At 44.6% G+C, this 24,699-nt stretch overlaps 1 protein-coding gene across 3 annotated transcripts; it reads left to right on the plus strand.

Moving 5' to 3' along the window:
* Positions 1 to 70: 70 nt before the first annotated feature.
* On the plus strand, positions 71 to 23,759 carry LOC133389575 (cytochrome P450 2J6-like). 3 transcript variants are annotated; one of them, XR_009764135.1, is made up of 10 exons: positions 71 to 301; positions 5,619 to 5,781; positions 6,947 to 7,096; positions 9,204 to 9,364; positions 11,296 to 11,472; positions 13,199 to 13,340; positions 16,391 to 16,578; positions 17,886 to 18,027; positions 19,882 to 19,954; positions 22,376 to 22,459. XR_009764135.1 is itself a non-coding variant. In XM_061637510.1 (9 exons), exons 1-9 carry the CDS (start codon positions 122 to 124, stop codon positions 22,552 to 22,554), a joined length of 1,482 nt encoding a protein of 493 aa, XP_061493494.1. In that variant the 5' UTR covers positions 71 to 121; the 3' UTR covers positions 22,555 to 23,759. The 3 variants fall into 3 exon arrangements, 2 of the variants coding, with proteins under 2 accessions (XP_061493494.1, XP_061493495.1); XM_061637510.1 differs by lacking the exon at positions 19,882 to 19,954 and having other exon boundaries at positions 22,376 to 23,759; XM_061637511.1 differs by lacking the exons at positions 71 to 301; positions 19,882 to 19,954 and adding an exon at positions 349 to 687 and having other exon boundaries at positions 22,376 to 23,759.
* Positions 23,760 to 24,699: the final 940 nt, after the last annotated feature.

Genomic DNA, 24,699 nt, shown 5'->3' on the forward strand with positions numbered 1-24,699 from the left:
AGTGTGCCAAAGTGGGAGGGCAGATGGAAATATATGCGCTGCAGATAGGATAGGATCACACCCATGGGGAACAGCATCCAGCTTACATCGCTGCAACTCACCAAATCTCTTCAGAAGCTGCATGGAAATCCCCGCATTAGGTTCCATTTTTCTTCTTCTCCTCCTCTGCCTTCTCATTGTACAGTTTGTACAACTGAGATGGAGAAAAAAACAATTTCCTCCTGGGCCAACTCCTCTCCCTGTCATCGGATGCTTATGGCAACTGAAGTTTTTCAATGTCACCCGTGACAGCCTGACTGAGGTATTGTTTTTCCAACACTTTAATCAGCTGGCCAAATAGTAGACAGCAAAGAGAACTTAATTGGTAGTTTTATTGATAAGAGAAGATTGATAAGAGAAGGGTCGAAGCTCAGGGGCTGCCTGCAGTGAAATCCCACCCCCACTCCAGTCAGTTTGTTAAAAGTCACCCCATGGCAAGGCTGGTCCTGTCTGTCTGACTCCAAAGCCATCTTGGGATTTAACCATTCAATCTGCATTCTGGAAAGAAGATGGAATCAGTTCTTTACCTGTTGAAAAAGTCAAGGAGGCATTGTTGTTCACCGAATTGCCCTCTGAATCATGGAAATGTCTTGGGTTGAATTTCCAAGAGGTCTCCCAGTGTTCTGGATCATGCAGCATGGAACGAAGGTTGGCAGAGTTCCCCGTAAAATAGGAGCAGGGGAGAATTAATTTGATGGGCTTTGTAAATTAAAAGTTGCTATCATCAGTTAGTTAGCTCAGTGGAAGAGCATCTGCCTTGCATGCAGAAGGTTCCAAATTCAATTCCTGGCATCTCCAGGTGAGGCTGGTAGTCTCTCCCTTTCTTGCTAGTCAGCGTAGACGGTATTGAGCAGGGTGGGGTAATGGTTCGACAAAGTATAAAGCATCTTCCTATGTTTCTAAGTTTTGGGACTTTGTATATGCTAAAGGTCTCAAATTGTTCTTTAGTAGCTGCTACTGTGTGGCCCAGCATCCTGAAGGTGTGTAGTGTCTTTAGGAATAATTCTTTGGGTGGGTGGAGGGTGGGGTTGGCCAGTGCTATCTGTTAGAAGACTAAAAAAATCTACATTTTTCAATTTGAAAATTTAGAAAGGAATGTTTCATTGCAGCCCACCATAAATATACCTTCTGGAGTCTTGCTCAAGCTGGTATTCTCTATTCCTTGTTGTTATTATGTGCCTTCAAGTCAATTACGACTTATGGTGACCCTATGAATCAGCGACCTCCAAGAGCATCTGTCATGAACCACCCTGTTCAGATCTTGCAAGTTCACGTCTGTGGCTTCCTTGATGGAATCAATCCATCTCTTGTTTGGTTTTCCTCTTTTTCTACTCCCTTCTGTTTTTCCCAGCATTATTGTCTTTTCTAGTGAATTCTTTATTCCTTATCTGCCACTCATCAATTTTGATTCCTTATCGAATGAGTCTGGCTACTGGCATTGACTTTGGAAAATATATTTTTACATGGAATTGCACGCGTTATTTCATTTTAATTGATTCATATATCCATAGTTTCTCAGTGTTATTGCATATGGAGATGAATCTACTGGCCACTAGGCTAGATTTTTTAAAATTGATTTTAAAGATTTTTGGTGTATGCCATAGATTTATATTTCACTTATTGGCTAACTTGACCTTTTTTGTATCCTTAAAGTATTGGTCAGGGAATATGTTCTTGTTTGCAATGAAAGGCGGCCATTGCGATGGAGGTGGTTAGCCTCTATAAGCCCTTCTGTACTCTGGGGAGAAGGATGTCCTCCAATGGCTTTTCTAGTTGCACTATTTACAAGCGAAAGGACTGCATGCACCACATTGGGGTGTATGCAGTAACAAGAAAAATGCTGCAACTAGAAAAAATAATGAGAGGGAAGGGATTCTTGCTTTTTTCTAGGAACGGAGGAGAAATGAGATTTTGATTACACTTTTATGAGAAACTATCTAATTGGACCTTCTCTAACCAAAATACAGCTATCCTTCAAAATATGCACTTCTCTGAATTGTGTGATGCAGTCCTTCAGCCACACAAAACTGCACATATTAGAGACAAATGCACAGAAATATGTATTAGTGAAAACCACGTACAAAATTGCATTGTACTAGGGTAAATTGCTTATAAAAATTGTATGTTAGTCAAAGCTGCATGTGAAAATGTTTTTATTGGTCACACTAAAATGCTGACTAATTTTCTTGAAGATTTTAAAAAAATACAAATTGCTGCATTGCAAAAATGTGGAGAACTGAATTTAAGATTGGAAAAATTAGAAAATGAGATAAATTGAAATTGATGGATTCAACCATCTATATCTAGGGATGGGGAGAAATTCAATTCAGTTCTCATTTAGGTCTCATTTGCACAGTACATTTAAAGCAATATTATACCACTTTAAACAGTCATGGCTTCCCCCAAAGAATTCTGGGAGCCATCATTTGTGAAGGATTCTGAGAGTCGTTAGCAGACCCTTATTCCCTTTGCAGAGCTACAAACCCCAGAGTCTTCTGGGAAGAGAGATTGATTGTTAAACTATTGATTATTAAGCCATGACTGCTTAAAGCAGCTTTAAATGTATAATGCAGATGGGGCCTTAAAGGTGAACCTACCAAATTCATTCTTTCCCAAACAATGAATTTCACATATACGCTCATGGGGTCTGAACTGGCAGTGACCGACCAGGAGAGAGACCTCGAGGTTGTAGTGGACAGCACGATGAAGATGTCGACCCAGTGTGCGGCAGCTGTGAAAAAGGCAAATTCCATGCTAGTGATAATTAGGAAAGGTATTGAAAATAAAACAGCCGATATCATAATGCCGTTGTATAAATCTATGGTGCGGCCGCATTTGGAATACTGTGTACAGTTCTGGTCGCCTCATCTCAAAAAGGATATTATAGAGTTGGAAAAGGTTCAGAAGAGGGCAACCAGAACGATCAAGGGGATGGAGCGACTCCCTTACGAGGAAAGTTTGCAGCATTTGGGGCTTTTTAGTTTAGAGAAAAGGCGGGTCAGAGGAGACATGATAGAAGTGTATAAAATTAAGCATGGCATTGAGAAAGTGGATAGAGAAAAGTTCTTCTCCCTCTCTCATAATACTAGAACTCGTGGACATTCAAAGAAGCTGAATGTTGGAAGATTCAGGACAGACAAAAGGAAGTACTTCTTTACTCAGCGCATAGTTAAACTATGGAATTTGCTCCCACAAGATGCAGTAATGGCCACCAGCTTGGACGGCTTTAAAAGAAGATTAGACAAATTCATGGAGGACAGGGCTATCAATGGCTACTAGCCATGATGGCTGTGCTCTGCCACCCTAGTCAGAGGCAGCACGCTTCTGAAAACCAGTTGCCGGAAGCCTCAGGAAGGGAGAGTGTTCTTGCACTCGGGTCCTGCTTGCGGGCTTCCCCCAGGCACCTGGTTAGCCACTGTGAGAACAGGATGCTGGACTAGATGGGCCACTGGCCTGATCCAGCAGGCTCTTATGTTCTTATGTTCTTAATGAAATGGAAATGGACTGCCTTCAAGTTGATCCTGACTTATGGCGACCTTATGAATAGGGTTTTCATGGTAAGCAGTATTCAGAGGTGGTTTACCATTGCCTTCCTGTGAGGCTGAGAGGCAGTGTCTGGCCCAAGGTCACCCAGTGAGCTTCATGGCTGTGTGGGGATTCAAACCCTGGTCTCCCAGGTCATAGTCCAACACCTTAACCACTACACCACACTGGGTCTCTACCCAAACCAAAACACAGCTGTCATTTGAAATTCACACTTTTCTGAATTTTACTAGTGTAAAGCATATATATATATATATATGTGGAGAAACCGCTTAGCAAAATGTGTATATTAGGCAAAATTGCATACAAAAATGTGTATATTAGGAAAAAATCACCTTAAAATATTGATGAATTTTTCTGAGGATGGTTTTTAAAATTCACAAAATGTGGAGAACTGAAGCTAAGTTTGGAAAAATATGGCATGAAACTGAAACTGACAGATTCGCTGTCCACCAGGGAGGTTCAGTCTCTTCTTTGGAATGGCCTCCACAGAGATGTTACGCTGGGACACTTCATTGCTTGTTTTTAAAACAGCCTTCTGCTAGTGGCTTTTGAAAAAGGTCTGTTTGATCTTAATGTATTTTTTTCCTCTCCTGCCATAATTTATTCTGTTGTAGTTTTTAAGTTTTGCACAGTTGTTTTAGAGTTCATACTGGTTTCATTGTTGCTGCTTATAAATCCCTGAATACTGAAAGGTGGACTATACATCAGAAATAAATAACTAGATAAAATAAACACTTTAAAATCATGTCAATTCATTATTTACATTGATCTATTCACGTCCTTGTTATACCACCCATCAATCAAAGCCCCCTGGATAGTCTACAGTCCTCTGAGCAGCAGAGATGCTGAAATGACATAAAGAATCCAGGTACCCAAAGTAAGCTTTCTGAATGCCCCAGCCTACAACTGATCTACACAATTTGTGATGGTTAACCAAACTGAAGGTAGCCCACGAGGCCTGCCTTGTGTACTGTCAGGTGCTTGAAAAGAACAGAGTTCAGATAAAACATACAATTGTAAATTATATCAACGTAGATTTTTATTTTTTCATAGAATAAAATGAACAGTATAAATAATTATGAAGAAAGAGCTTCTTTATCCCAATTATAGGCTACTGCCAATTAAAAGAGTTTCTAAAAACATATGATGGCCCTATGGCTTTCCATTGATTTTTTTAAATTGTTTGGACATCTGTATTGGAGTTCCAATTTGAACTATTTTTCTAAAGAAGCATAAGGACGAAACACCTGGCCACGGAAGAAGACAAAAATGTTGAAATGCGTCTGGCTGTTATATGGTTTTAGGAGCACTTAGCCTCTAAGTGGGATAAAGAAGCGCTTCATGATTTTCAAGTTATATTTGGTTAAGGGTAGTGGAACTTGTTTCCCTTGTCTGTCAGGTGCTTGACAACTCTTGGTGTGTTTGCAGTTTGAAGACATCAAAGCAGGTTTATTGAGCTCCCTGTGGGCCATTGTGCATGGCTCTGATTGGCTTGGGAGGTCATAGGATGGGCAGGCCTGTCTAGCCCTCCCCAGGGAGGCCTGCCAGGCACCAACTTTGTCATCATTTCAGCCCCAGGCAAAGATTTTTTTCCTGGCCGTTTGAACAGCCCCAGTGGCTTGTGTACAATGTCGTGCTAAGTATCTCATTGCACTAGAGCAAGGATTCACATGTGTGCAGTGGAACTTCTCTCTCCCCCCGAAATCTGTTCCAGGGTTTTATCCAACCCTCCAGAGCAGAGTTGGGGAGGGCACAGGGTACATTCAAGGGGAGGAAAGGGGGAAAAGTTCAATTGCACAAGCACAAATCCTTGTGCTAACAGAATGAGTGCATTGAATACTGCCGAACGATACAATGTTGTATTGTTAACACTGTTTTTATTGCATTTATATGATATTCTATTTTTTTTAACTTGGTTGTAAATTATTTGGGGACTTTTTTTAGTGGAAAGTTAGCCCCAAAAGAGAAACAGAATAGGTAAAAGCTTGGATGTGTTTTTTATTCACCTTGGCTTTCTGGGTATTTTCCTACAGCTGGCAAAATCCTATGGGGACATCTTTACTATATGGTTTGGTTCGACCCCTGTGATCATACTGGATGGGTTTCAAGCCGTGAAGGATGGTCTCACCACCCACCCGGAAGACGTTGCCGGCCGCCCTGTGTTTCCTTTTTTCAGAGCTCTGGCAAATAATAAAGGTAAGGTTATCTCACTTCCGGGGGGGGGGTGGAGAAGGGCCTCAAAAGAAGATCTAATGGGTGGTATAAGTTCATATCAGGTCAGGAGTTCCAGAAGATATTGGGGTCCTGAGCCGTAACAGCATCGTAGGTCATAACCAGCATTTTGAATTGGGCTCAGAAGTGTACAATAGGATAATAAACAAGAAAACAAAACAAAACAAAAATCATAAAACCAAACACTACCTTAAAGTGCCTGCTGGAACAAGAAAGTCTGAAACTCATGTCTGAAGTTCAGCACAGAGGGTGCCTGTCTAACCTCAGTTGGGAAGGAGTTCCACAGGCCTGGCCCACGTCGCTGAACTCATGGCTCCTAGTTCTTACGAGCCGTGCATCTGAGCCATGGGGGACCACCAACAGAGACACCCCCAACATCTTAATGATATAAGGCCAGGATATAAAGGATGTATTTTCTTTATGCAAGACAATATTCTCCTTCTATTGCTGAGGTAGTGCCTCTATATCCATTTTTAGTGCACTTGAGTTATAAAGCACACAAATCTATTTCTTATAAAATCAGTATGATAGAGCCTCCCAATGAACGGCTTCCCCAGACACAATAAGCCAAATCTTAGCTGAACAAGGGTGCATAAGTGTGCAGGGCACCTTCTGGGGAAGAGATTGCAGCCACTTTGCTCCTCCCCAGATTGTGCTCAGGCCCCCTATGTATTATGCATTTAAAGCAGTATCATACCACTTTCAACAGTCATGGCTTCCCCAGGAATCCTGGGATTTGTTGTGGGTGCCAAGAGTTGTTCATTAAACCACTCTAGGGATTGTAGCTCAGTTTTGTTGTTATATGCTTTCAAGTCGGTTACGACTTATGGCGACCCTATGAATCAGCGACCTCCAAGAGCATCTGTCGTGAACCACCCTGTTCAGATCTTGTAAGTTCAGGTCTGTGGCTTCCTTGATGGAATCAATCCATCTCTTGTTTGGCCTGCCTCTTTTTCTACTCCCTTCTGTTTTTCCCAGCATGATTGTCTTTTCTAGTGAGTCATGTCTTCTCATTAAGCTCGGTAAGATACAATTTGTGTGTGTGTGGGGGGGCTTGGATTCTGCGCTCCAGACACAAATAATTAATTCGTAACTGCAGTCGTCCGTAGCTGACTTTCAATGGCTTCAGGTCTCTTGCTGTCTACGGGTAGCACGTGGAAGCACCAGAGGAAATTCTCGCTGATCACTCTAAAGAGCCTGGGTTTGGGGAAGAGCAGCCTGGAGTACCAGATTGAAGAGGAAGCCCGTCGCCTGGTGGAGATTTTTAGGAACACTCAAGGTATGACACAGCGGGGGTGGGGTGGGAATGGGACAATGCGTGCTTTCCTTTATTTTTCACTCCAGAAGCCGGTTGTTTCTTCTTCTTGTTAATCTGAGCAAGCTAAATCTAAGTCTAACCCCAGGAAGTGTAAAGGTGTTTTTTAAAATTTTGGTTGCATTTTAAATGGAGTGTGTAGTTATTCATGTTTTATGTTTGTGCTAACAGGTATTTCACTGTATTTTCAACAGCCTACAGCTACAACAACCAATAAATATTTATTGGATTAGATTCCACTTTCAGAATCCTCTTTTTTTGTCTCCTGTTCTCAAATAGTAAACAAAACAAAGCCATTAAACAAAATATATTTGACTGAAGATTGAGGCCAAACTGCTCGTTTTGGAATCATTGCACTGAACAGCCAAGATATTTTTTAAAAACCCTGCATGAAGAAATGTATTATATACACATTTAAAGTCATTTGTTCCAATTGTATCCCAGCTTCCTTTTGAGGAACTCTCGGCAGGATACAAGGTTCTTCCCCACCCCGTCCATTTTTACCTTCACAACAACCCTGTGAGGTAGGCGAGGCCAAGAGATAGTGAGTATGGTCCAAGGTCACACCCAGTGAGCTTCGTGGCTCAGTGAATCCTGGTCTCCTCAATCGTAGTCTGACATTGTATATGCTTCCTGGACTGGCTGAATGAAGATATCATGGATGGTGCCTCAGATTAATCTAGGAAAGCGCCTCCAAGGTGCTGTTATCACATTACTCTATGAGAGAATTTCAGTGTCAAAATGAGACAAGGCAATTGAGACACCCCAGGAATCAAATGGCACCAAAACATGTTGAATTTGCCTGAGCCACACCAATGTGGGTGACAGCAATACTTGTTGATTCAGGAGATGCATTGGACTGGTAACATGGGCCCACTCCCATGCACATACGACAATCCCTTCCCATACATACAGCCTCATGAGTCATGAAACAAAAGCTTCTATTTTACTTCTGAAATGGTATGATCTACGTTTCTGACTTTACATGATAGGTAATGTAGTTCACACTGGGTCGTTTTTAGTCAAACACACAGGACAGCTGATCCCAATGTGGTGTCTGAAAGGCAACTCCCATTGTCTCTCACCATTGGCCCTGCCGGCTGGGGCTGCTGGAAGTAGGGAACCCATCAACATCTGGAGGGCACTTGGGACTCTTCCGGAGGTCCGGTTTGTTGAGCATTCATTCAGATTTGTTTTCACAAAGGTTACAGGGAGATCCTACGATATCTGCTATTTACTGAATATTCATTCAGATTTCTTTCCACAGAGGTTATGTGGTACCATGTCAAGCAATTGTTTCCAAAACTTTCCAGCGGATTTTCCTCTCACTTTGCTGACCACAAAAAAGTCAATTTTTGGTGTGGAAGCAGATTTATTGTGGAAGGGCGCCAAATCCACTGTTAAGTGTGCAACCTAAATGTGCTGGTATAGGATTGAATCCCCCTCATTCAAAACAGAGACTGTCCCCAGATCGGGGAAGACTGACACAGGGACATCACACTTGAAGGCAGGCATGGGGGGTTCAGAGGCCTGAGACCTGTGACTACTGGTGTGTGTGGGAAAGCGTTGCTAGGCCTATTCCCTGAGGGGAATTCTGCCGGTTGTGGCTTCTGTTGATCAGTAGTACAGTGGCAAATTTGGAAGTGCAGGGTCCCTTCATGTTAGTCATAGCCACGCCCCCTTTTTTGCTGCTGGGTAGACAATGAGATCCTTGTTTATACCTTCTCCCACAATAACAGATATCCCTAGGAGCCAATAAGCATGAAATGGGAGAGTGTTAGCTGCTGAGAAGAGTCTTCTCAATGGCTGATTCACCTCCTTTCACTCTGATTGGCTCCAATCAGCAGGAAAGGACAAGGAAGCATGTTAGAAGGCTCTTCTCAGTGGCTAACATGCTCCCCTGTCATGCGGATTGACTCACAGGATGCTGAAGACATAGGGACCCTGCTGGAACCCTGCTCCTAAAAAAGTAAAGGGCCTGAGACCCCCCAAGACCTTGGACGACTAGACCCCTGCTGTTGATACATTTACAAGATTGGATTACAATGGACATTTATTGCTCCATTTGCAGGAAACCCCATGAATCCATCTTTCGCTCTGACTCTTGCTGTTTCAAATGTGATTTGTGCCGTGGTGTTTGGACATCGCTTCTCCACTGAGGACAAAACCTTTCATGAACTGCTGGAAGCCATGGAGTCTATATTCAAATTTGCTGGCAGTTTGGGTCATAATGTGAGCAAATCACCTTAAAAAACAAACTCCCCCCCGCCGAAAGGGACAGCAATTATGATATTACTGTTAGTTTGTGGTGAGGGAAGAATATCTTTAGAAAAAATGCAGCAGGAGGAGGTTTATTGGGCTCCCCCCCCCCCGGATGCTCCAGGCAAAAGCATTCCCCTATGAGGAAAGGTGGCAGCTTTGGGGGCTTTCTAGTTTAGAGATAAGGCAGGTCAGAGGTGACACGATAGAAGTGTATAAAATGATGCCTGGCATGGAGAAAGTGGATAGAGAAAAGTGTTCCTCTCTCATAACACTAGACCTTGAGGACATCCAATGAAGCTGAATGATGGAAGATTTAGGACAGGCAAAAGAAAGGACTTCATGCAGTGCTTGGCTAAACTATGGAATTTGCTCCGACTGGAGGCAGTGAGGGCCACCAATTTGGACGGCTTTAAGAGAGGATTAGACAGATTTGTGGGGGATAAGGCTATCAATGACTACTAGCCATTCCAGTGACATCACATTCGGGTATGACGGGGACCATGGGCACCAGCTTGCTCCAGGCCTGTGGCGCATACCCACGTGTCCCACCTGCCTCATCTCAAAGTGCATCAGGTGAATGACGTGTGTGCATAGCACACATGCTGGCTATCAACCAGGATGGCAAAAGAGGCAGTAGCCTCTTAGGGAACCCCCCACTGCCATCTTAGTTGATGGTGGGCATGCACACACAGCATTCTCTGGGACGCGAAAGATAGGTGGGGTGTGCTTGCTGGCTTATTGAAACTCACACTGTCTGTATTGGGTGTGTGTGTGTAGGAGCTCCCTCTCAGCAATCTGCAGCACGGTTGGGGACTTTCAGGGGGCCCTTTGGACCACAGGGGCCCTTGGCCAGGGCTCAACCTGGCCGCCCTCTGGCGCTGGCCCTGATCACGTTTCTTGAATTATGGAGCAAAGCAAGAAACTGTTGTACACTAACAACAAGCCTTTTATGCAAGAGACCTGCATCTTGGTTAACCTTCCCATTTTTTGTATCCCACACCTTCTGTGCAACTGGTCAAGGAGCCTGCCTTCATAATCACCCCATCCAGGGATGGACACATCTGTCAATGTCACTTTCTCTTTTGTGTATTTTCCAATCTGAAATGCAGTTTTCCATAATTTTGCAACACTTTGTGATTTTTTTCCTCCAAAAATTCCTCACAACATTCACCAGCCCTTTTATAGCACATTTTATTAGCAAGGAATTTCCCTAATGCAATGCACTGTATATGCCTACTATCTGTAGACATCAGGACACTAGGACGTTCCCTTCGACTGAGCCAGACCCCTGGTCCAGCTAGCTCCATATTCTTAGAGTAGACTTTGACTGGTAGCAGCTCCTCAGAGGTTCAAGCAGGGGACTCCCCCAGCCCTGCATGGAGATTCCAGGGATTAGGAGTGGGCAAGAAATTCAATTTAACTCAATTTAAAGCTGAATTTATCAAATTTGTCCTTTCTGAAACAATACGAGAACCGATGCACAGCCATCCTTCAAAATTCACACATCTGAATTTTGTGGTGCAGTTCACTAACCAAGCACTGTTTACAAAAATGCGAGCAGGGGAAGTATGGATAATGAATAAAATAGTGAAAATACCATACAAAATTGCATTATGTTTGGAGAAATTGCTTGTGAAAAGATGTAGTCAAAACTACACACACGAAATTGTGTTTTATTAGGAGCAATTCACACTAAATTGCTGAAGGATTTTCATGATTGCTGTAGAATATTTGCTGTATAAATTGCTGTAGAAATGTGGAGAACCCAATTGGAAACTGAGAGAACCAAAATTGACAGATCTTTCCATCCCTACCAGGAACTGAACCTGGGACCTTCTGGATGCAAAAACCACTGAGCAGGTCAATTTCAGCACCTCCATCTGTCAATGTCTCTTTTCTAGATATATAATGTTCTGCCCTGGCTTATACGACATATCCCAGGACCTCACAAGAAGGCACTGTCCGCCCGTGACTTTGTGTGTTCATTCATAAAGAAGGAGATTACCAAGCACCGAGATGCAGGAGTTCTAGATGACCCACAAGACTTCATTTATAGTTACCTTGTTCAGATACAGAAAGTAAGTGGCTGCTTTGTTTATGACCAGAGCTGTTTCAAGGATACATGATACCGGCTTGTATAGTAGACAGCTATTGTAGCATTGTGATTAAGAGTAAGGATGGGGGGAGAAATTTGCCTTCCTTTGCATTTTGATGTGAACCTCCCAGAATCCCCCTTTCTGCTTCCAGAAACAATACACAAACAGAGCTATGTGCATGTCTCTGAATTTTGTGATGTACTTCTTCAACCAAAACAGAGGAGGGCAACAAGGATGATCAGGGGACTGGAAACAAAGCCCTATGAGGAGAGACTGAAAGAACTGGGCCTGTTTAGCCTGGAGAAGAGAAGACTGAGGGGAGATATGATAGCACTCTTCAAGTACATGAAATGTTGTCACACAGAGGAGGGCCGGGATCTCTTCTCAATCATCCCAGAGTGCAGGACACGGAGTCATGGGCTCAAATTGCAGGAAGCCAGATTTTGAATGAACATCAGGAAAAAATTCCTAACTGTTAGAGCGGTACAACAATGGAACCAATGCAATGACCTAGGGAGGTGATGGGTTCTCCAGCACTGGAGGCCTTCAAGAGGCAGCTGGGCAGCCACCTGTCGGGTATGCTTTAAGTTAAATTCCAGCACTGAACAGGGGTTGGACTTGATAGCCTTATAGGTCCCTTCCAGCTCTATGATTCTATGATTCTGTATTATGCGAAATTGCTTGCAAAATATGATTCTTATGAAAAATATGCACTAAAATACTGACCAATTTTGATTAGGGCTTTTTTTTAAAAAAAATTTCAGACTGATGCAGAAATTGGGCAACTTAAGGTTGGAAAAATGAACCAAAACTGACAGGTCTTTCCATCCCTACCCAGCACCAACTAGGATGAAGTCTTTGGCTCAAATACTGTTTCTTGCATGCGCTCAGTCAGTGTCCTAAGGAAAGCTGCTGTCTCTTTCTGCCTCTTGTGTGCAATATGGAGAGAAATATCAATGCATTTATATTCGACATACACCAATAGGTGAACTTATTTTCTGCCAGACTTTATGTAGCAAAAATGGCACCATCCATACACAAGAACTGGGTATCGGCATGCTTAGGATGTTCTGTTGGAGGGGAAATGGATGGTGCTGGTGGGAATGGAGTAGAACAGCCTTCACCAACCTGACATTCTCCAGATGTCTGAGAGCCAGTGTGGTGTAGTGGTTCAAGTGTTGGACTAGGACCTGGGAGACCAGGATTCGAATCCCACTCAGCCATGAAGCTCACTGGGTGCAACCTTGGACCAGTCACTGCCTGTCAGCCTAACCTCTCTCAACAGGGTTAGTGTGGGGATTAAATGAGGAGGGGGAGAACCATGTTTGTATGGCACCTTGAGCTCCTTGGGGAAAAGGTGGGATATAAATGCAATAAATAAAAACATCATTACAACGTTTGGGACTACAACTCCTATCGGCCCCAGCCAGCACCCATTCACACAAACATCTGCACGTGTGTACAGACCTCTCGTACATATGTACAGCGTAGCACATGAACAGCTGTGATGGAACAGGCAGCAAAAGGCAGAGATGGTGGGGAGCAGCGCTGCTCAAGGTGTGCTGTGCTCATCCGCTTCTCCACAGTTTGAACAATTGCCACATCTCCAATTAGAAAGTTTTCCTGCTGGAAAATCCTCCTTTGTGAGGTTTTACAGCTGCAAAGGTAACCTTAGAAGCACCTGTTTTTTCTGTTTGTTGCCCTGCAGACAAAAGACCAGCCCAAACCAGCTTATGATGAAAGCAATATGATCCAGTGTATATTTGACCTCTTCTTGGGTGGGACAGAGACGTCCAGCACCACCCTCTGCTGGGCTCTCCTGTATATGGTGCTTTATCCAGACATCCAAGGTGAGCTCATGGGATACTACACCATTGGGGAATGGCTGTAGCTCCGTGGTAGAGCAGGAGGTCCCAAGTTCAATCTCTGGCAGCATCTCCAGGTAGGGTTGGGAGACACCCCTGTCTGAAAACCCAGACAGTCACTGCCAGTCAGTGTGGACCGTACTGGGCTAGATGGACCCATGGCCTGACTCTGTAGACTCCTGCCTATGCTCCTCTTTGGAATCGTACAAACGATAACTCTATGTGTACAGCTGCTGAATCTTCTGAATGACACAGAAGAAATAAAATGTTCTGTTTTTTATTTACCAACTCGAAAGGCCTCTACATAGAGAATCCTTTAATTTCTGGAGGAATGTGCTAAAATGTTTTGCCTGCTATTTCAGCTTTAGATTTTCAGCCAGGTAAGGTACCTTGTAGTCCAAAGAAACACTGAATTTACTTGTGATCCTGATATATTAGGCTCCATCTGCATTGTACATTTAAAGCCGATTATTCCACTGTAAACAGTCATGGGAAATGTAGCTTGTTATGGGTACTGAGAGTTGTTAGACCCCTGTTTCCCCCACAGAGCTACACTTTCCAGAGTTCCCTAGGAAAAGGGACTGATGGTTAAGCCACTCTGAGAACTGTAGCTCTGTAGAGTAGTCTAGTGGTAAGATATCAAGTGTCTTCCTGGGAGCTGGAGTTGGGGGGGACAAGGGTTTGAAGCATGGAGCTTGACTTTGGCTCAGATTTACAGAAATGACTCGGGGAGGGTCCCCTGCGAACAGGCTCTCCCATCTTGACTCTGCCCCCTCCCACCCTGTTGTATGCAGTGGGTGGCTACTAGGGTTGCCAGGTTCAGGGCCTGAGACTGATCCTGTATCTTTAGGAGAAGAGAAAGTCAGCCAAGTGCAGGTTTTCTTGCAAAACTGTAATGGGAAAAACCACAAGGTGGAATTCTCCCTTCCCCCTGCAGAACTTTTAAAGACACAGAAGACCTCTTGGTTGCCAGGCCCAGCCTCTAAGAGGTCTTCTGTATCTTTAAAAGTTGTGCAGGGGGAAGGAAGAATTCCACCTTGTGGTTTTTCCCATTACAGTGTTGCAAGAACACCTGCACTTGGCTGACTTTCTCTTCTCCTAAAGATACAGGATCAGTCTCAGGCCCTGAACCTGGCAACCCTAGTGGCTACATATGCAGATTTGAGAGGACACAGGTTTGCCTGTCATTTGCATATGTTGATGTATATGCATATTTTTTACGATTAGTATTTTAGTAGTCATTCTTAACCTTTTATTATATTGCATAGAGGATAACAGAGAGATAAAAACTACAACTCATTACTATAATTTCAGTAATAATAAATATGTATAGAGGCAAAATTAGAATCTTTGTTATAATTTCAGTAGAAATATAATAAAGCTCACTGCAATGGGGAAGACTGTGACCAGGACAATATTTGCCTGCCCAGTATGCTGTCCAGGTGCTCACCATTGACGGGCAACTTCAAACACCCCCCCCAGTGTTTTCTCTTCTTAAGAGTTCTTTATCTTTAAAATGGGCTTGGACCAGGCAGCCCTTCAAATAAAGGACACCTCCAAATAGAGGACTGACTCTGTAATGCAGGACACATGGATACCTTACCTCTGCTGCCTTTCCACCCCACACCCCCAAGAAAAGAAAAGCCTCAACTTGGGGAACGGAGAAGGTGATGGCAGAGGGTTCCAGCAACCAATTCCAGGCTGGGATGCTCTGAACATCTTCTCCTGTCAGGGATGATGGGACTTGTAGTTCTGACCCATCATCTGGGGCAGGAAAAGACGCTCAGAATGCTGCAATTTCCTAGCAAGCTTCTCCCGCCTTCATGAGAGCTCTTTGCCCCTTGATACTCGCTCCATCAAGGTCAGGCCTTCTGTTTTTCCTTAGGAGAGAGGAAGGAAGATAGGCAGAAGGATCTGACCAGCACTTGCACCCAGTAGTGTAGTGGCAAATTCAGAAGTGCAGGGTCCCTTCATGTTAGTCACAGCCATAACTCCCTTCTCTTTCTGCTGGGTTAAGAATGAGATCCTTTTTAAATCTTCTCCCACAACAACAGATATCCCCAGGAGCCAATCAGCATGAAAGGGAAATGTGTTAGCTGCTGAGAAAGAGTCTTCTCAGTGGCTGACTCATCTCCTTTCACTTTGATTGGTTCCAAACAGCAGGAAAGGACAAGGAAGCATGATAGAAGACTCTTCTCCATGACAAATGCACTCCCTTTTCATGCTGATTTTCTCATAGGATGCTAGAGACATAGGGACCCTGTTGAGACCCTGCTCCAAAACAAGTAAGGGATCTGAGACCCCCCTGAGACCCTGGACGACTACACCCCTGCTTGCACCCACATAGCATTACAGTCAAACCTTTCAGGGGTTTGAGAGTATCCAACAGTAACAGTGTAACTAGGGATAAGGGAGACATTTGATTCAGTTCACATTTAAAGATGAACCTACCTAACTTGTACTCAGAGCTTGGAAAAGTTACTTTTTTGAACTACATCTCCCTTCAGCCCCAGCCAGCATGGCCACTGGATTGGGCTGATGGGAGTTGTAGTTCAAAAAAAGTAACTTTTGCAAGCCCTGCTTGCACTTTCCTGAACAAACTGAGAATCAAAACACAGCCATCCTTTGAAATTTGCACTTCTTTGAATTTTGCAATGCAGTTCTCCAGCCAAATAATATGCACAAAGATGTATATGTTAAAGTGTGCATAAAATGCATATATTAGTGAAAATAGAATACAAAAATGTGTTTTATAAGGGAAAACTGTTTTGTACATTAGACAAAAATTGCATACAAAATGTGTATATTAAAAGTTGGCACCAAAATGCTGCTGAATTTTCATGAGGACTTTTTTTTTTAAATCACCGATGCGGAGATGCAGAGAACTGAATAGAGGAATGAGAAACGGAAACCGATAGATTCACCCATCTCTAGTTATAACTTGTTCCGTTTTTTTTAGGTGAGCATTTTGGGTACTCACCTATAGCTATGCACAACTTTGCAGAAATAATAATAATGTGTTTGATTCTCCCCAGCAAAAGTCCAGAAGGAGATTGATGCAGTTGTGGCTCCAGGCCAAATGATCCGCTGTGAGGATCGCAAGAATCTGCCCTACACTAATGCTGTGGTTCATGAGGTCCAACGCTTCAGCAACATTATCGCAATTGGGTTGCCCAGGTTATGCGTGAAGGATACAGTGATCCGAGAGTTTCTCATTAGAAGGGTAGGTAGATCTCTGCTCTCTACATCTTTACTTCCTCTACATCTTTCCTCTGAGAAAGTGGGACCAACGTTTATTTACCTCCTTTCAGAGCTTGCCATGTTTCTCCATGGGTAGGAAAGGACATTGTTAGTGTCCTTTTTCCCACCACAGATGATGGGACAAAACTGCAAGTTGTGTCATCCCTGACAGGTGAAGATGCTCAGAGCATCACATCCAGCCAATAAGAGGCCAGTCGGGCTCTCCTCTCTTTCCTAGAGTCCTCTGCCTCTCCAGGTGGGTCTCAAATCATACATCTAATCAGCTGCAGGTGGTGGTTCCATGTCAGTGGGGCAGTGGGATTCGCTCTGGGTTTTAGCCTGAACTTTCAAGGAGCCGCCCAAGGTGCTGAAGCAGCCACCACTGCATCTAACTGAGAGAGGGATTTTACTGAAGTGAGAATTCAGTGGACAGAGTGATATGATGGGTGCAAGAAGTGTGTGACTGTTAAGTGCTTGTGTATGTGGGAGACTGTGTGTTTAGTTTTGTGGATGATTTTGGTGATTGCATTATTACATGTGCTTCTTTTTCTTAACATTTATGACATTTTTGTGTATGACATATACTGTTATTATGTTGTATTTTCATGTTTTGTATCTTGTTTGCTTTTCTGGTGCTTAGTAGCTTTACTTCTGTACATTATTATTTATTGTTTAATTCTGTTACTTAAAATGTGGATTTATTGTTTTTGTTATTGTATTGATATTCTTATTATTTGAATGTGGAATTTGTATTGTATTCTTATATTGATTATTTTTTGATAGGATATGTAACACACTTAGAGATTTCTTTTAAAGCATGAAGCAGTACATAAATCAACGAAAGAAAGCAAGGGGGAAGGAAGACTGGCAAGGCAATGTTCACTAGAGCAGGGGAGGGGAACTTTTTCCCCCATCAAGGGATGCATTCTCATGGGTGAGGGGAGGTGTAGCCTGTTGGGTTTGTAATTAAATATGTAGGATTGTATCCAAAGTGGAGTTCCTCTGGCACAGTGGCGCCTCCATTTCCTCTTCCCCCTGTGTACTCCCCAATCTTCTCCAGAGCGTGCCCCAACCCCCTGGAGCTGATTTTGAGGATGTGTGTGTGGGAAGGGCTTGAGGTGAGAGGAAAGGAACAGGCACGTGGGATGCCATCCATAATGTTGTGCCCTGAGATCGTTTGCTTGCAGATACACATGGGAGTTGAAAACTGGATCTTTTCCTCTAATCTGTTTGCTTCCCTTGAGTGTGGTTGAAAGGCAGAACTGAATTGGTGGCTCTCTCTCTTTACAGGGCACGGTCCTTTTGCCAAGCATGGCTTCTGCCTTGTATGATCCCAATGAATGGACGACACCTCAGAAGTTCAACCCGGGCCACTTCCTTGACAAGGACGGAAATTTCATCTGCCAGGAAGCCTTCATACCATTTTCTTTAGGTGCCTGCAAAGTTTGTTTAAATCTGTGTTGGAGCATTGTCCTTGGATTGAAAAAAGTGTTTTGTGGATGTATCTGTCAGTTTTGGTTTCTCCTGAGGTTCTCATTTTTCAGATTGGAAGTTCGGTTCACTACAGTTCTCACATCAGGTTGCAATTTTTAAAAAAAGTCAAGGAGGCTATTATAAAACCCATCTTAAAGAAGTCCTCCTTGGATCCCCAGATCTTAAACAACTTCCGCCCAATTTCAAACTTACCATTCTTGGGCAAGGTCATTGAGAGAGTGGTGGCAAATCAGTTGCAGGCACACTTGGATGAAACGGATTATCTTGATCCATACCAATCGGGTTTCAGGACTGGACATGGAACTGAAACAGCCTTGGTCGCTCTGGCTGATGATATGAGGAGGGCATTGGATAGGGGAGAATTCACCTTCCTTGTCCTCCTGGATCTCTCAGCGGCTTTTGATACCGTAGACCACGGTATCCTTTTAGATTGCCTGGAGAGTTTGGGATTGGGAGGCACTGTCTTACAGTGGTTCCACTCCTTTCTGTCTGATAGGCGCCAACATGTAGCATTGGGTGAGGAGGTTTCAGACCCTTGGACTCTCAATTGTGGTGTGCCACAGGGCTCTATCCTCTCTCCCATACTATTTAACATCTATGTAAAGCCGCTAGGAGAGATCATCAGGAGATTTGGGCTGCAGTGTCACCAATATGCGGATGACACTCAGCTCTATCTCTCATTTAAATCTTCACCGGAGAGGGCTGTGGAGACCATGTCCAAGTGCCTGGAATCCGTGAGTGGATGGATGGGCAGGAACAGGTTGAAGTTGAACCCTGATAAGACCGAGGTACTACTTGTGGGAGACAAGGGAGGGTTAGGAGATGTTGACCTGGTGTTTGATGGGGTGAAGTTGCCCCTACGGGACCAGGTCCGCAGCCTTGGAGTTGTTCTTGATTCCAGGCTGTCCATGGAGGCTCAGATTTTGGCTGTGAGCCGGGCAGCTTGGTATCAATTACATCTTATACGTAGGCTGCAACCCTACCTCCCTGTTCAACAGCTCTCGCTTGTGGTACACGCCCTGGTCACCTCTCGATTAGACTACTGTAATGTGCTTTACGTGGGGTTACCCTTGAAAATGACCCAGAAATTACAACTTATACAGAATGCAGCGGCGCGCTTACTTACCAACAGCCGCCGCCGGGACCACATCACGCCAGTATTATTTGATCTACACTGGCTGCTGGTTGTCTTCCGGGCCCGATTCAAGGTGTTGGTATTAACCATTAAAACCTTAAACGGTTTCGGCCCTGCTTACCTGAAAGAGCACCTCCACCGCCACCAATTATGCCGCCCAACTAGATCAGCCACACAAGGCCTTCTCTCAATCCCACCAACCAAAACAGTTAGGTTGGTGGGTATTAGGGAGAGAGCCTTTTCTGTGGTGGCCCCCACTTTCTGGAACTCCCTCCCATGTGATCTCCGACATGCCCCTTCCCTAGACGTATTCCGCAAGGCCCTGAAGACATGGCTATTCCAGCAGGCCTATGAGGTCCTTGGGATGGGTAAATCCCCATGATTTGTCATCTGTCGTATGCTACTAATATAACTGTTTTTATATGTATCGATGACTGTCCAATATTTTATCTATTGTTATTATGTGATTGCATTTGAAATTTTTGTATTTTATCTCAGTTTAATGTACGTCGCCTAGAGTGGCTAATTGCCAGATAGGCGACAAACAAATTTATTATTATTATTATTATTATTATTATGAAAGTTCATCAGCATTTTAGTGCACATTTTTATTTTTAATTTACACTTTTTTATGCAATTCTGCTTAATATTTTGCAGGCAATTTCCCCTAATACCACATATTTTGTGTGTTTGCACACAGTGTTTGGATGGAGAAGTATGAATTTTGAAGGTCTGCATCTTGTTTTAGGCAGTGCAATTAATGCAAACTTAAATGAATGTCTCCACCCTTAGCCTTGAGTGCTGTTTCTCTGAACTTCCAGTAATAATGTAAAAATTGCATATTATAATTTCCCTTATGTACCGCAAGCACCATGCATAGTCCACACCTAACAGTGTGGTGTTCCTTTCAGGATTAGCACTCTACATCCAGAAGTACTTTTAACAGGAAAAACAGATGTTGTAGTAGATGGTGTAACTTGGATACTAGCCTTGCTGGTCTCCTCTACTGTACTTTTTCAACAAACTTACACCACTGGGATGCCTCTGAAAGCAAGGTGGTATCAAATAAATAAAGTCTATATGGCGCAAGGGTGGGGAGCCTGCATCCTGCAGGCCAATTTTGCAGTCCTGTTTGGCCCTCGTCACTGTGTAAAGTCAGCTGATGGGAGGGGGGCATGGTTCAGTTCTGATAACAGTTGCACCCTCCCCACTGCACTTGGCATTTAATTTTAATTTTAAAAAAACAAACCCATGGGATTGCCAATTAGGTCTGTGTGCTGGATTAGGCCAGGTCCTGAGCCAAATTGGGTAAATTTGCTGGGATTTGGACATTGGCTGAGTCAGGCAGAGATAGCCAGGGATTGCTACAGGTCGGGTCGAATGGCCCAGAGCAATCCGGGGCTGTCAGGGGTAGGGGTAGGGTTAGAGGCAGGCATCAGGTGGGAAAACCCACAAAAAGACAGAAACATACCTGCCACAACTTCTTAGAAGAAGGTAGACCCAACACCACGGTTCTCCTTCCCGCCTGACTCCCTGCCCTGCGAGATCGATGCCGTGTCTCAATGGCTGTCGAGCAGAGATGTCAACCCTGCAGGGTACAGGTGAAGTTTCACAAAGCAGCAGTCCGCAGAATTGACCCCCCCTTGCTCACAGTTGGGATAAGGGGGAAGGAGGCATTGCTATATGTTTAATTAGGTTTTTTTTTTTACCCTAAATAACATTACCCCTCCCTGAACTAATTCAGGACTGGCTCCGAGGTGGAGCAGGTGGTCCCTGGTATCACCCAGGGCAGGACTGCCGGTTGCTCCCCCTGGATGGGAGCCATGGGGGAGATTGGTGGGGGGCTGTCCACAGCCCTATTGCTAATCCTGTTGTTAACATCACACGCATTTAGGCTTTTATCTGAGACAAGCCTGGGGTTGTATTCTAAAGTAATTTCTAAACATCCCCTGAGTTTCCCTCAGCATATAAAGTTTATTTTACACTACTCCTCTCCTCCAGTTTGGCCCTGCGAGCTACTAATACATCATCAGCATGCAGGTGAAGCCACCAAGTTCATCAGAGGTTCCCCTCGGGCAGTCTTAATCAGCAACAGGCATTTTTTTGCTGGGATTGGGCAAAGGGTTTGTGAAAGATCCAGACACAATGCATTTTCAGAAAAATGTATAGTCTGTTTTTCCATTGAAAAGTCCCCAAAGTAGCAATAAATGGATGCTTCTTATAGGTTTCCTAGTGGCGTCTGGTTGGCCTCTCTGAGTGTTGGACTTGATGGGCCTTCGCAGGGCCGGCGCCAGGCATGACTGGGCCCTTGGGCACCAGCTTGCCTTGGGCATGTGACTCCTGCCTATTTCTTGTTGCTGTGCACGCTGCGCGCACAGAGCTGCCATCAACCAAGATGGCAGCAGAGGCTTCTCTAAGGTATGCATGCACAGTACAGTAATCTACGTGCATGCACATGCCTGCCATCAACCAAGATGGCGGTAGGAGCGTCAGCCCCTTAAAAAAGCCTCCGCCACCATCCTGGTCGATGGTAACCCTGCTCACGCAGTGTGTGCAGCCTCAGAAGACAGGACAGAGAGGTAGGTAAAGCAAGCCAACAGGTGGGCAGTCTGAAAGCTCCATCCCTGCAATCCACAGCAGGGGAGTACTACTCCCCCACCCTAACAAGGGGTCCTTCAGGGGCCCCTGTGTGCTGTGGGGCCCTCAGCCAGGGCCCAACCTGGCCGCCCTTTGGCGCTAGCCCTGGGCTTTTGGTCTGATCCAGCAGCCAGGCTCTGGTTATGCTTTTATGGCTGTACAGTGGAGGCTGGTCCATTATAGCGAATGGGGCACTGTCCCACCAATCTCAGCCTGCCCACATCAAGCCCCAACGTGCCTGCCTTCTGAGAACCTGCCCAGGAGGTAGCTCTGGTGGTCAGCTTCCTCTTCCTCAGTCTCAGTGTGGCCCTTGTAGAACCCAGGAAGGCAAGGACGGGACAAAACTCAAATTAGTTGGCACTGTCTCTCATTGGTCCTGGGTCTGCCTGTCTTTGGCTCTAGCGCCACCTACTGTTGGCCTCCCTGCTTTCTGCCACCACTGATGATGCATTCAGCAAGCCGCCACTAATGATGCATTCTCTGCCTCAATCTCTCTTTTTCTCCCTCCCAACAGGGCAGCGAGTATGCTTGGGAGATCATTTGGCCAAGACGGAGCTGTTTCTTTTCTTCGCCAACCTTCTTCAGGCGTTCACATTCCACTTGGCAGAAGGAACGAAAGACGTGAACACAGAGCCAGTCTTAGGGGGCACTTTGCAGCCTCACTACTTTGAGATCTGCGCTGTCCCTCGATAGACCTTGTGGCTCTTAGTGCATCTGTGTAGAAATAGTTGCAGGGTGGCCATGGAGTGTGCTGTCAACCCAAGAGTGCAGTCTTCTGGTGCAGGATTTTTGTCGCTTCTTCAGAATCCTGAGAATCAAAACTTTCTTCTTCAGACAAAGAATAAGTTTCTAGCTCTCATGATTGCAAAGGAAAAGCCTCCCATGTCCCTGCAAATAGGGGCTGAGTGCAGAGCCTAAGGTGTAGCCTCAACATTATGCAGCTCTCCTGTCTTGCCTTTTGACCACTGGCTCCCAGTTAGACATCCCTATCTGGGCTCTCTCTTCCAGCCTCACCTGACATCATTCCAGGCCTTAATGAATACCATTCCAGCCTCCTCTGCAAAACTGGGAGGACAACACATACAAAGATGAAAGCTTTGAAATTAATCTGTTCCACATTTCCTCTATTGTGTAACAGAGAACTGTGTTTACTTTTCTGGGGTTTTTTTCTGCACAGAAAATTACTTCCTTACTCTGATCTACTACAGGATGCTAAAGATCTTCATCAGCCATATGGATTTGGTCCTGTACATGCCCTGATGAGGTGATTTAGCTCTTGGAAATGCCTCTTTGTTAACATCAAGACATCACTCACAACCATTTTTCTTCTGCTACAAAGTAGTCCAGCCATAACATGATTTCTTACTTGGATTGGCATGAGGGATGGGGGCGAATATCTGCTAAATCAGGGTTAGTACCAGATTCCGACTGAATTCGACAGTCCACTGTCTTTTTGGACAGCACTGATTTCTTCTGGTGCGCTGTGGCTGTAATCGGCACGGATGTTTTTGCAGGAGGCCGCAGCTGTAATCATCATGGATTTCCCCCCCTGATTTTATGCAATTATGTTTGTAATTTCATCTAAGTTGATGCATACGTAACAGTGTGTAGCTGTGATAAATAGGGGGAAATAAACCACATGGAACACCCTGATCATTTACGTTAAAAATTACGCATTTTTTTTTTGCAACCAAAAACACACACACAGAACCAACAGATCAAATCGGCAAGTGCCAAAGCAAGCAGGAACAAAGAAGGGGCAGAATGGGATGGAACAACAGGCTATCGGAATACAAGCGGATTGGAACTAGGCACTGAACCCCATCCTTAATTGGCACGGGCATGTTAAAAGCAGGCACCCAGGCCATATTAAAGGGGTATGCTTCAGAATACCAGTTGCTGGGAACCGCAGGGGGTGGGGAGAGTGCTCTGGCACTCAGATCCTGCTTCTGGGCTTCGCAACGGCATCTGTTTGGCCACTGTGCAAACAGGACGCTGGACTAGACGGGCCTTTGGTTTGATCGAGTGGCCAGGCTCTTCTCATGTTCGGTTCAGAGCTTGGAAAAGTTGCTCTTTTGAACTACAACTCCCATCAGCCCCAGCCAGCATGGCCACTGGATTGGGCTGATGGAAGTTGTAGTTCAAAAAAGTAACTTTTCCAAGCTCTGGTTCGGTTATACACAAAGTGTGGGTGGTTGCTACCCTAAAAAAATGACCTTGAAGGTCAAGTTCAAATTCACACATCTGTGTACTGCAAGGGGTTAGGATGCTTTTGAGGAAACTGTCACAGCTGTGGATGTAATCAGCCAGTTTGGACACATGCAATGCTCTACAATGAATGTGAAGAGCTGTGCTACCAAACGCATTGTAGCTATGGAAGTCTATCTCTGAAAGGTGATGCACCATAAGGGCTTGAACAACAAAAACCAGGACACACAACTTTGGTGTGCAGTGCTGTTTTAGCCTTCACAAGAATACTGCAGATTTGACTGTTGTAAGGAAAGCAGGACTACCCCTTCTTTTCTTCTTTAAGTCATTCTGTCTCAGCCGCCAGTCTCTTTGAGGGCTTGGGTTTGAATCCCACTACCACCACCAGTGTTAAGTCACTTTGTGGCCAGAAGCTCAGCCCGGCACATACCTTCCAGAGAAGACAGTGATCCAGTTTAAGAAAACAACAGAGTACACTTTGAAAACCCCTCTGCATATGTGCTGGACCAGACGCACACATGTCTGATTGGACACTTACATCTCCCCGGCCCTGTCATTGTCCATCTTGGGAGTTTGATCAAGGTTTACTCTTTGTTCTCATGGGCCTGGGGGAACTTTGCTTGCCCCTTT

Source organism: Rhineura floridana, chromosome 7 (assembly GCF_030035675.1).
Source record: "Rhineura floridana isolate rRhiFlo1 chromosome 7, rRhiFlo1.hap2, whole genome shotgun sequence".
Classification (NCBI taxonomy): Eukaryota; Metazoa; Chordata; class Lepidosauria; order Squamata; family Rhineuridae; genus Rhineura; species Rhineura floridana.

Excerpts from the sequence above, each read along its gene's own strand:
- LOC133389575 (XM_061637510.1), top strand. The coding sequence starts at position 122 with ATGGAAATCCCCGCATTAGGTTCCATTTTTCTTCTTCTCCTCCTCTGC. Across the intron at positions 5,782-6,946 it reads AGCTCTGGCAAATAATAAAG|GTCTCTTGCTGTCTACGGGT; the intron begins GTAAGGTTATCT and ends CAATGGCTTCAG. Across the intron at positions 7,097-9,203 it reads GATTTTTAGGAACACTCAAG|GAAACCCCATGAATCCATCT; the intron begins GTATGACACAGC and ends CTCCATTTGCAG.